Source organism: Phascolarctos cinereus, unplaced genomic scaffold (assembly GCF_003287225.1).
Source record: "Phascolarctos cinereus isolate Bilbo 61053 unplaced genomic scaffold, phaCin_HiC Scaffold_726;HRSCAF=1367, whole genome shotgun sequence".
NCBI lineage: Eukaryota > Metazoa > Chordata > Mammalia > Diprotodontia > Phascolarctidae > Phascolarctos > Phascolarctos cinereus.
Window position 1 is genome coordinate 174,517,523 of NW_027556098.1, and position 12,274 is coordinate 174,529,796.

General features: G+C 49.5%; 1 protein-coding gene across 1 annotated transcript; it reads right to left on the reverse strand.

Moving 5' to 3' along the window:
* Nucleotides 1–660: 660 nt before the first annotated feature.
* MCAM (melanoma cell adhesion molecule) lies at nt 661–8,700 on the reverse strand. Its single transcript, XM_020984832.1, is given in 17 exon segments — nt 661–1,697; nt 2,292–2,409; nt 2,690–2,828; nt 3,082–3,195; nt 3,303–3,444; nt 3,602–3,723; nt 3,965–4,106; nt 4,198–4,316; nt 4,458–4,617; nt 4,754–4,875; nt 5,161–5,340; nt 5,665–5,752; nt 5,851–5,922; nt 6,102–6,179; nt 6,181–6,312; nt 6,461–6,582; nt 8,605–8,700. Coding segments are annotated over 17 exon segments (1,944 nt in total). The 5' UTR covers nt 8,669–8,700; the 3' UTR covers nt 661–1,667.
* Nucleotides 8,701–12,274: the final 3,574 nt, after the last annotated feature.

Sequence of the window (12,274 nt, forward strand, 5' to 3'; positions counted from 1 at the left end):
AGCAGTATTTAATCACTTCTCACCTGTAAAGAAACAGAAGGTAAATATTCTTGCAGAGAATAATTAGAGCTTTAAGATTCATTTTGGGTTAAGTCCACTTTGTTTGCCAGTGCATTGTTAATGTTTAGAGGTCTGTTATACTAATGTTATTTATTAATTATTTTTCATTCCCATACATAGCCAACTGAAGAGCTTTTCCATGCACCCATGTCTGTAAAAAAAATTATTTTTAAATAAAGTTCCTTTTGTTGTAGCAGATTTGCTGTCCAGGCACTTTGGAGGTACAGGAGGCAAACAGGTTACCAAGCGTCTGGGCCAGCTCTTTTGACACGTTAAGTTAATACTGCAATATTTGAGGGAAACTCTAAGTGGTCAGAAGGGGAGGAAGGAGGGTATTGCGGGGGAGAGGCTGGCAGGGCTACTGGTGGTCTCCCAACACACCACACCTTCCTATTTTAAGCACAGAGGCTTCCCAGTGAGAAATGATTTCTGTGTTTCCTTTGGTAGATCACCATGCCACTTGCTTGGAAAAAGAGGTCTGCCCAAGTTCTCTTCCAGCAGGCTACAAAGCATCTGATATATGAACTTTTTGGCCCTTTCCCAACCCTAGAAGCCCCTGGTTCTTGTGTGCTAGAATTAAATAAGGGATTAGAAGCAGAATAATTTTGGGGATAGTTCAACTTTATTTTTCACATATATATATATATCCTGCAACAAACTTGTAAATTTACACACATTCCAACAGAAATATATATATATATAAATAAAATCAAAGCTTTGGCCAGATCCCATTTCCAATTTCAAAGTACCATTCACCTTTGTTGAGTCCATATCCTCGGATGTGTGCTTCTCAACTGACAGTATGGTGCTAACAAGCCCATAGGTTAAATCCCTGACTCTGAGCCATTTAGTTTCACAGAGAAAAACTCTTCTGCTTCCTCCCACCAAAGTTAGTCACTGTGACAAGACACTTGAAAGCTTACATCCTACTGACAGTGGATCAGTAGTTTCCTCTTCACTTTTCTGAGTGGAGAATGAAGGACATATCATCCCTCTCTGCCTTTCCATAGGAAGCCATGAGAAACTCCAAAGTGGGGAGGGGACAGTTTGAGCAACAACACTGTTGTCAGTGGCTTTCAGAGATTGCTCTCTCCAGAGCTGGTATGAGCAACATAGTGTGACAGGGATTTTGGTTTAAGGGCACAATGACTCCCACAAATTGATACCACTGTGTTAGGTATCAAGGCTACCTGAAAAGCTTCAGCTAGCCAAGAGGCCAGTAAAAATGGGACCACTCACTTCAGCTATTGAGAGGAGAACATAGTTCTAAGACCTCCACAAATGTGAGAGCTGGGAAGCTACAACATCCTGCATCAAACAAAGGATCTCCTGGGACCCTAAGACCTCTGCTTGGGGTATGAACTCCACTCAGTCCCCTTAGAGAGGAGATGATATCCCCATTCCCAAGGCCAGGCAAACTTGACAAGATGATAGAACTTGGCTTCTTCCCATTCCCTTGGCTTGTACAATGGGTTCTGCAGATGAGCCAGGCCATAGGAGAGCCATTTCCATCTATCCAAGGTCATCCCAGGTGATGGTGAAGGGGTGAAAAAAGCAGAAGCTGTCCCACATAGGGGAGGAGGAAGCATGGCAGGATTTTCTTTGGGCTAGTGCCTTAGATCGATGTATTTCTCTCCCTGAAAGTGGGTGGAGAATAGAAATGAGAGGAGGACTTAGGAATAGTGGCCCGGGGGCAAGAAGCAGCACTGGGTAGGGAGGAGAGGGTGATGCAGAAGCTGGTGAACCAGATGCAGCCCCTAACAAGCAGCAGAGGTGAGGAAGAATGGGGGGAAAGGAAAAAAAGGGCTACCAATTGGGTCCCCATGTTTGAGCTTGGTAAAAAATGCCCCTTGTGTTGTAAATTTTATAAAAAATAAAACAACTTCTATTTCCCACCTAATGACCTACTACAACAAACGGCTATGAGAGAAGGCCTCTGCTATCTTCCGAATTCAGATCTTTGTTTCTGTTACTAGCTGCCTTCTCTTCAAAAAACAAACAAAAAAAACCTCAACCCTCCTCACCCCTAGCCTCAGCCTGATACCTGTAAATAGTATCAAAAAGACTGAATCAGGTTTGCCCCTGTTCCATGACCCCCTCCATCTCTCAAAAGGAAGACAAAGAGCAGGGAGAGTACATATCTGGGTTGAGAGGGAACCAGTTGGGCCCTGTCCCACGTCCCTAGTGAGAAAGAGCCAGGATAGGCATTAGCCAGGGAAGCTGCCTCCTACCTGGTCTCTTGGCGCCCTCTTGTCACCGTTGCTTCCCTGCAGGAGGCCCATCTCTTCTGGGAGCTTATCTGACTTAACTTCAACTACAATTTCGTTCTTACGAGCCAGGGGCAGTGTGCTAGGGGGAGGGAGGGAGAGGTGGACAATGTGGGGCACGAGGGGGCAAGGGCTGAAATACTGGGTCTTATGGGGAACACTGGAGGTGAGGTGAGGTGGACCCTGGTCCGGGAATAGTTCAGAGGGAAATGGGATTGGGAGGTGTGATAAATGGAAGCTGGGGTGGTGGGCAATCAAGCATGTATTGTCTCCCCATCCCCCACATCTCCCCTTCAGCACAGGAGCAGGCAGGGCCAACCCTTGGCAGCAAGCAGGCTGGCATGAGGGAGCATTATTCTTACATTTCCTGTTTGCCTGATCGCCCACAAGGCATCTTGCCCTTCTTATAGAGGAAATAAAGGACAGCCCCCAACACAGCCAGCAACAGGATACAGACGATGACTGCCACGATGACCACTCCCTTGCTCTCCTGCTTTGTTCCTGCTACCCAAAGACATATCCATTTGCTGTCTGTGACTCATTTTCCCCCTCTCCTCTTGTCTCCTTCCCTCTCAGCCCAGGTTTGCAATTCACACAGCAGAAGCAGGGGAGGAAGTCAGGCAATACTCACCTTTCTTGACTGGGTCTCCTGGGGTGGGCACAGGAAGGAAGAGGGGAGTGAGTAAGGTGAGTGAATGAGCACTTCTCTGCCCTGCCCTACCCTTTCTTAATCTACCAGTTGGGCCCTACTTACCTGTGGAGGTGCTGTTGGCTTTGGCAGAAGAAGGACTGGTGGTGGTGGTGGTGGTGGTGCTCTGGCTGCCGGTAGTGTTCCCAGTGGTCGTGATGGTGAGAGTGGTTAAGTTGACTGGAAGGCAGAGAAGTAGGTTAGAAATAGTGGAAGAAGTAATGCTTCATCAGGGCTTGCTTTTTTCTTGCTTCCTCTCATGTACCAAGCAGAGCAGAAGACCTTACCCAGCTCCAGAAAGATAGTAGTCTTGTTGCTTCCCAGGGAATTGGATGCCTGGCACACAGCACCCTTCTTTAGCAGTTCTGGAATCACTTGCACTTTCAAAGTACTCAGGATAGTCTGAAAATCCTTTTCATGTTCATGGACCTGTCCAAGAAATGGTTCCTGCTCAGCAGATGGACAATGGGTCAAGGAGTGGGGAGGGTGAAGGAGAATCTCAGGTCTTGGGTAGCAGTGGCTAGGGTGTGGGTATTCAGTGGGGAGGAAGAACCTATTGGGGGTAAGGGTAGAAACCCCCTCTCACCGTTCCATTGACACTCCAGGAGATGGTGGGCCTGGGTTGTCCTGAGACCTCACATGTCAGGTTCACCACTTCATTCTCTCTTACCCACATGTGTGCTTCCTTTGCCATCACCCATGGGGACCCTAGGAGACAGTAGAAGGGTGGAGTAGAGCCAGGTGTCTTAGGATGTCTTTGCATGCTTTACTGGGGCAAATTTTCCTAGCCTTGGTCCCTTTCTAACTGGGCAGGGTTAGGGGTTCCTGTCCATTGGGAATTCACATTTCAGTGGGAATGCAGATAGGTATCAAAATATCAGCTGAGAAAAGACCCAATAAAACAACAAAGCATGAAAGTGAGTTTATCTCTACCCCAAAAGGACCTCACCATTAATGGTAACATTGACCAGCTGTGTATGTTTCAGGCCAGGCACTTTGGGTGCAGATGCCACGCAAAGGTAGCCTCCTCCTGCCTCCCTAGTCAAGTTGGTCAAATGCAGTACAGATCCATTCTTCAACATCTCCTCAGTCTAGATGAGAAAGTTCAGGGAGAGTGGAAGTTAGTGTGCTTGCCTTTTTTCACCTTGTCCCACCCCAGACCTCCCTATCCTGCTTGGATACCTTTTCTCTCTTCCAGTGGAATACCAAAGGTTGGGAGCTCTCTGCAGAACAGTTAAGTTTCAGGCTGCTGCCCTCTGACATCACTGGAGCCTTGGGTTGCACCTGGACGTTGGACACATCTGGGGGCATAGCCAATAGCATTGGGATATGTGTAGTTCAACCGTCCATACCTCAAAGAAGCCTTGCTGGCTTCCATCACCATGCTTAGGGTTTCACGTCCCAATGACCTCCCTTTCCCCTTGGGCATCAGGCCCTCTTACAGTTCACCAAGAGTTGCTGCTGGTCAGTTGTCTCTACTCCAGTTTCAAAGTCCAGACCCAAGCACTCATACAGTCCACTGTGATGCCTCTGTGCTTGCTCCAGGATCAGGACCCCATCACTTATGTTTTTTACCTCAAGCCAGCTGAGACTGGTAGGATCCTAGCAAGTAGAGTAGGGCAGGTGGAGGGTAAAGAGGGAGACAGCCTGATGTAAGAAAACACTAGCTTTCTACCATGATTCTCCAACCTGACCCAGATTGCCTGGTGTCTTGTCCAGGCCACCATGCCCTCTTCACCTGCTTTCGGATTGTGAAGTGTGGTGGAGGGTTGCCATCTGATAAGCACTTAAGCTCGACCTTGTCTCCTTCCTTCAGCAGCCTGTTTGGTGTCACCTCTAGCCACACCTTCTCCATTGGGTCTAGATGGACACAAAGGGGTGGCAATCAGCTTCACCTCCTCTGGGAGGAGGATGGTGGATGGCAATCAGCTTCAGGCACCCTGACCACCCACCTCTGGAAGGGGGATAGTGGATGTAGGTAAAAGTGTTAGCACTAGCTTCCTATACAATGGGAGAAGGTGGGGAGGGGGTGCTGGACTGGGGAAAGGGGAAGAAGAAATAACAGCTACCTGGCTCTGACATAATCCTGCCCCATTGCGAGCACAAATGGAGAATGACCCATTTAAGGGCAGGAACAGGACTCACAGTAGACAGTGACATTGACTTCCTTGGATTCTTTCATGTGGTCACCCCCAGGAAGCCGGTAGCTGAGCTCACAGTAAAAGAGGGCGTCCTTATCCTCTTTATCCAGCTGTGCCCAGAGAGTGCTTCTCATGGTGTAAAGCCCACTTGACTCTTTGGTTCGTACTTCCGTAATTCTGATCCCTGAAAAGGGTGGGTAAGGGGAGAGAAGGGTACAGCCTCAAGCATTTATTCATTTCTCCCCTTCTCACCTAAATAAGCCACACTGCCAGTGTCTACCTCTGTCCCTGACTACGGGACACTGGGAAGCTAGTGCTATTCTCTGCCTCTTAGAAAGTCTTGTACAATGCAATCTGATATCCACATCATGACAACTGTTATGGTTGTAGAATGGGCAATATTCCCTCCAAGGAAGATAAGAGAAATGGGAATAGACCCTGGCACCGCAAAGGGTCTCTTCATAGGTGGGCAGTGGCCAGGTGGGCAAAGGACATGTTGGTTACTCACGATTCTTGTCTTCTTTCAGGGGCCTCCGGTTTTTATACCAGGTGACATGAGGTATTGGGTATCCATCCTCCCCATTGCAGGTGGCAACCTGGGAAGAAAGATACCAAACCTGAGTATTCTTGGGACCTTACCCACTGAATCCTGTCTCACCAGTTCCTACTTTGTCTATGCCTATGCATTCCTTACCTCCTGAGGGACTTTGCTGATCACAGAGATACCAGAAGCACTGGTTTGGATTGTGGGCTCCTTGGGGGGCTTCTGTAAGATTGACCAGAGAAGAGAGTGAGGGACAATAGACAGGCATGTAGAAGTGGGAAGAGAACAGAAGATCCACACAGACATACAGGAGAGAAAAGACAGTGCATGGGAACCCAAGACAGTTGTCATTGGGCAAGAGGGGCAGAATATGCTGTTAAGAATGGATAGAAGCACTCACTATAAATTTGGAGCTGGATATATTTCTCCTGGGTTTGGGAGGCAAGGCCTTTGATCTGGCAGATGAAGATACGCTCATCTTTGGGGGGTAACATGTTCCAGAGATAGGTTGGCCCCATCCAGGAGGGTGAGTCGGTGTTGGTATTCACCAGGATCAGGCTGGCCCTGACCCCGGCGCACTTGGAAGATGTGAATGCGTTGATCCTTGTGTTTCTAAGGGATGGAGGGAAGAATGAATGGGGCAATGTGAGGAACACAAAGACACCTTGGGAGTAGAAATATCACCTCCTCCCAAGGGACAGTGGTATTACCCATGCTTCTTCCCCTCACCCTTTTTACCCCCAAGAATCTATGCACTCACAAAGAACCAGTCGACATGGCTGAGGTTGTCAATGGGCAGGGAGCTGTCACAGTTAAGATGGGCGTTGTCTCCCACTTGAAACTCTAGTATTTCTGGTTTGGGCTCCACTTCACCAGGCACTCCTAGAGTGGGATGGTGAACATGGATATGTGTGCAAAGGGAGGGGGAGAATTGTTATTAGGAGCCCCTACCCAAGCAGCTGTTCCCAGCTCCAGCTGTTTTCCCATCAGCCTCTCCCCCCACCCCCACCTTGTTCCCTAACAGCTGTTCTCTTGCCTCCTTGAGAGAAGGGGTCTTCTCTCAACTTCTTCCCTCTCTTGGTTGGGTTTCCTCCCATCCCAGGGTACCACTACTTCACTTCCCACTACTACTACTACTACTACTACTATTCAGACTGCAGTCAGGGATATTTGGGTCCTAGAGGCACCTGCCTAATAAAGGTGGAGCCCTGGAGATGAAGCTAGACATCTCCAGGAACCAGATGGCAGGGAAAAGAAAAGGGGCAGCCCTGGCTTGGGGCCAAGAGGAAGCCCTCCCTTCAACTTCTGGGTGAGCTCAGGCTATGGGAATGTCAGGCATTTGTCTGGTTGGGGAGGATAGGGGCAGCACATTCAGCTATTCCTTGTGTGCCACCCTCCCAGAGGTACAGAGAAGGTGCTAGGCCCATGTGCCCTCTCCCCAAATGGTCTGTGGTCTCTTCCTTTACCAGGGACATGCCCTGGGCCTGGAGCACATCACTCCATATGGGGCATCCCCTCTTGCTTCCTTCATTTGTCACCCCGTAGCAGCCTAGGCAGAGTCAGGAGCAATGAGCTGGTGGGGCAGAGAACCCCAGGATTATACACCCCCATCCCTCTTCCGGCCCCTTTCCAGGATGATGTCACTGGTGCCAGTTGTTGGAGCCTGCACTGCCATCCCCTTCAGGCTGGTGATGTCACCAGTCCTGTGGCCTGGGCTGTACTTAGGGAAGTCTGGGTCTGAATCCTAACACTCCAGACCATGACCACGGTGGTGGGAGGGAACCAGGCAAAAGGTGTAGAGCCTGAAGAGTTGCCCCATCATTAAAGAGAGGTAGGAGCCCAGCTGATGTGCCTCAGTTTCTTTTCTTGTAAGTCAGTTGGCTTAGGTCAGTTGAACACACTTCAAAGCTCAGAAGCCCATTTTAGCTCTTTCCGCAGAAATAAACCTAGTCTGGGAGGCGGCGCCAGAGACCCCTGGGACTGCACTGGGAACAGGGCCAGAGAACTGGGTACTGCCCCTTCATCCTCCACCCCCCACCCTGACTGGGGCAGGGCCCTGGGGAGCCAAAGCCAAAAGAAACATCTGTAGCTCCGTTCCGGGCCATACAAGGGCAGAGGGGACCCCGGTGTGCCCAGCTCCCTGCTCAGGGATGAAGAGTATGGAAGCAAGGCTGCTCTGGGTCTAGGAGCCTGGACTTCCTCGGTCTCTGGGGAGGCTTGCCTTGGCTTCAGTACCTGAGCCCTCCTGTCCTTCCTCCCCTAGGCTAGGCAGGAGGCTTCGGATACCCTCCTCCTCTCGGCTGGTAGTCCTGCCAACGCCCAGAGTGGAAGGGGAGTCCCCACCGCCCATCCCCCTCCCCACCTCACCTCCAACTTGGCCCTCTGCCCGGGCTTAAAAAAAAAAACACAGGAGGAGGGGCTTTGGCTCTTGGGGCTCTCCCCCATCCCAGCTAGGAAAACCGCCCTCCCTCACAAGAGGCCGTTATTTCATTCAGGATTTGGGGGGGGGGAAGGGGCAAAGGCAGCGCTACTGGCCGCCTTCACCAGGGATCCCCCCATAAGACGAGTATATGGGGGAGATGCACTACAGTCGTAAAAGGCTCCCGACCCGCTCTAGCACTCCTTTCTCCGACTCAGCAATTGCCTGTCCCACTCCCACCCCCACCCCCCAACCATGATCCCGATCCTGAGACTCTTTAGAAGCCTGCAACTCTGTTAAGCGGCAGTTGCAAGCACCACTTTCAGGCGGCATGAGGAGTCTGGTGTCTCCGGGATGGGGGATAAGGGCTCACGCACCTCCAAATGCCAGGACCCCATCCTCGTCCCCCCAAACATTGCAAGCCCCTCCTGAAGCCCTCAATCCATCCCGTCCCCTGCTTCGCTGGGGTCTCCTGGCAAACTCACCGGCCGAGCGACGGCAGCAGCAGGCGGTTAGCAGAAGAGTACAGAGCAGCCTGGTCAGACCCATGTTTCCCGGCCGGAGGGCTAAAGCCGAGTGAGCTAGCTAGCAGCAGCCCCGGGGCTGACGTCAGGGGGGCGGAGGGAGGGGGCCTGGAGCTCCCGGCCTGTCCGCCCCGCCTCTCGCAGCCCCCCCGCCCTCCTCCTGGTTCCTCAACCACAAGGGGCCGGGGTCCCACTTTGCACCTTTTCCTGGAGTTGGCATGGGTCAGAATGGAGAAAGGAAGATAGAAAGAGCCTCCTCTCGTCCCCCCAAATCTACAGTCTTTAACTGGGTACAGGGGATGGAAGAAGGGAGAGAAAGAGCGGACGGGGACAGGTGTCAAGGGGGCTGGACAGACTGAACCAGAGAAAAGTCCGGATTAAGTTATCAAGGAATTGGCTTTCCCAGGACACCTAACGCCATCACTCCCTCTTCCAAATCAGTCCGCCCCCTGCCCCATAGACCTTTCTTCTCCCCTAGAACACTCACACACCCACACACCCACACACCCAGAACACTTTTAATTCTGACCCCAAGGACAGTCGAATGTCTGGGTTCCTTACGTAACTTCTCCCAGCAATTCCCTAGTACCAGATGGGGAGCAAATACCAGACAAAGTCCTCAATATCACAGTTAACTCGACACTTCCAGTCCTGCCCCGCCCCGCCCCGCCCCTCCTCCTCCCTTCTAAGATCTGACGGGTTCAGCTACTCTCCGAGACTAATGCTCTTCACCACCCCAGCTCAGGCCAGGGCATCGATTGCTTTCAGACAGATTGCACCAGCCACCTCGCTCCCTCCGCTCCTCCCTGGCAGTCCAGCGACTGCTGAGGCCCCTCCTGTTTTCCTTTGGCACATTTTTGGCATTGGGGGGCTGCTAGCAGCCCTCTTCCTAACCCAATGCGCACCAAGACAGCTTAGCGACAGAGGAAGGCGGGGTTTGAATGGTGTCCCCTTTGATTCTCACCTCCTAGCAACTCCTGATGTGGAAGACGGTGTGGGGTAGGAGGTTCCTTGGTGCTGATTAGAGCACCGGGCCCCATTCCCCCAGGAATCTACGAAAGCCTGGCCAGCTTTCAGACCCTCTCTGTAGTTTGTATTTTGCTCTGCAATTCATTTGCGATGAGACTGTGGGCCAGTTATTTCTCCTAGCTGGCTAGATCTCAGTTTCCTCATCTTGACGACAAGGAGATTGGACTAGATGATTTCTGACCTAATATTCTGTGATTCTTCACCTCACCTGTACGAATACTATCAGGCAGCATTCATTAAGCGCTTGAAAGTTTGCCAAGTACTTTAACCTCCAACGTATGAGCTCTTAACTCTGGAGTCCACAAAACTCGGATGGAGAAAAAAAATTACATCTTTATTTTTACTAAGGGAAATTTAGTATTTCCTTCAATTATGAATTTTTTTAAAAAATTATTCTGAGAAAGGGGCTATAGACTTCACCACACTTCCAGAGAGGTCCATGACAAAATAAAGATTAAAAACTCCTGCTCTTTTTTCTTAAGGTTCCAAATTCATAAAGGATAAAGGGCATCATTAATGCTCTGATCATGTTTGCTGCTGTCATGCTGATTAAAAAACCTTCATTGACTTCCCATTGTCTATAAACGCCCTATCCTGACATTCAAGGATATTCACATTCTGTCTCCAGTCTGATGTTCTACCCTTAGTTCATACAACTCCCTTCCACGTACATTTCCATCCAAACTGGACTGCTCCCTGTTGCTTGTTCTCCTCCTGCCCACACCCCATCCTTATCTTAAATGGATCGAGCTATTCCTCATCTCAATCTATCCCCTAGTTCAAAATCATTACTTCATTTATGTGAATTTCCCTGATCCCTCTAGCTTGAAGTATTCTTTCCCTCATCTCTTCTGGCACTACCAGGAGTTCTCTGCATTTATCACATTGTTTTCCTTGTATGATGATATTAATTTATAGGCTCATCACTCTAATAGATTGTAAACTCTTTGAAAGCAAGGGTTTTTCTATATCATCTTCATATCTCTTTCTGCATACAATAGACACACTTGCCTCAGTTCCTAGAAACTGGTTGAATTAGATATTCTCTAAGGTTTCTACCAACTCTAAATAACAGTGACCTCGGGTCTTGTACAGAGAGGAGAAATAAGTTTGTTTTGGGGGAGGGCTGAGTCCTTGAACCTGCTCCCCACACCCTAGCCCTTCTGGATCTACCTCATCCATCCACTGCAGCAGTTCCTCTCTGGTCACCGATTGTGGCTCAGCCCAAGTTGGGAAGGACAGGTGATCTGGTTCCAATTGTCTGTTTTCAGATGAGCAACTCTGCCTGCTTGGGGCTCAGGCGAGGTAGAATTGTTTTATTTTTGTTTTAAACCACCTATCTCATTAAAGACTGTCTTGAAACCCTAACATTTCCTTAAACCCAGTGCAGCCCTAGATCCTCTCTTCCTCCAGGTCAGAATGAACCCTCCTGATCTGAAGATTATGGAACAAGATCAAGGTTCCCCAAGGATCCATCCTGACAAGGTTCCCCAGAGATCCCACCACTTTGGCCCTCAGTCTCCCAGGATCCTTTGTCCATATCAGCTCTTCAGCGCAAAAGGAGAGAAAGAAATATAGGAAACCTTTTATCTCAAACCTACTTTAGGGTCTGATCTGGGAGACTGGGGAAGGGGCTATCTTGGAATGGGAACTCTGGGACTTGGGAGTGCTGAAAGCATCACTGAGAGTAGGTAAAGCTGAGACTTCTTATAAGAATAGGGATAGTAGGAACAAAAGGAGGAGGATGATGATGATGGTGTGTGTGTGTGTGTGTGTGTGTGTGTCTTAGTGATGACGCAGATTTGGATGGCTGATGACTCCACAAACCACATTAGCTTCTGTGTTCCAGATATATACTCTTCCCCATTATGCCCCTCCCCCCCTTTGATAGCTAGGAAAGAAGCCAGAGTGGTATGGGGAGGGGGAAGTGGTTCCAGGATGCCTTCTGATCCAGATGAGACTTAAATGCTGGGATATCATAGGCCAGGTACCCCAGTTTATCCAGAATTCAGAAAGAGTATGAGGGGGAGTTTGGGTGGGGGAGGAATGAGGGTCACTGTTTGAAAAACAGAGGAAGGGATGACTCAAACGTGCTGTCAATTTTTTAACAAGGCCAAGGACTGAGCAGTGAACTGCCTCCCCTTCCCCCTCCCTCCTTCCTCCCTCCCTTCCTTCCACTTAACACCATTAACTCACCATCCTTCTGGCTTCCTTTCTCCTGCCTGAGAGGGAAGCCAGCCAACCATCGGGCAGTCTGCAAGGACAGACAGTTCTAGACTCTGCTTTAGCTTCAGGAATGGATCATGAATAGGTAGGGGGCAGTATCCAAATAGTTGGAATTCAGGCTAGAAATCAGGGAGAGCTCCCTAGTCATTTCTACCCAATTATGAATGTCAAGCCAAATCTTCTTATTCATAGTAAATAAGACCCTCCAGCTCCCCCTCTCCAATTAAACCTGATAGGTTTTTTTTTGTAGGGGGTGGTGAGAATGGATTGAAGATAGTGAAAAATATGTGGTGAGGTATTCTTTTAGGTTTTTTTCTTCAAATTTAATATTTATTTTAACATTCATTGTTTAAAAATGTGAGTTCTAATGTTCTCT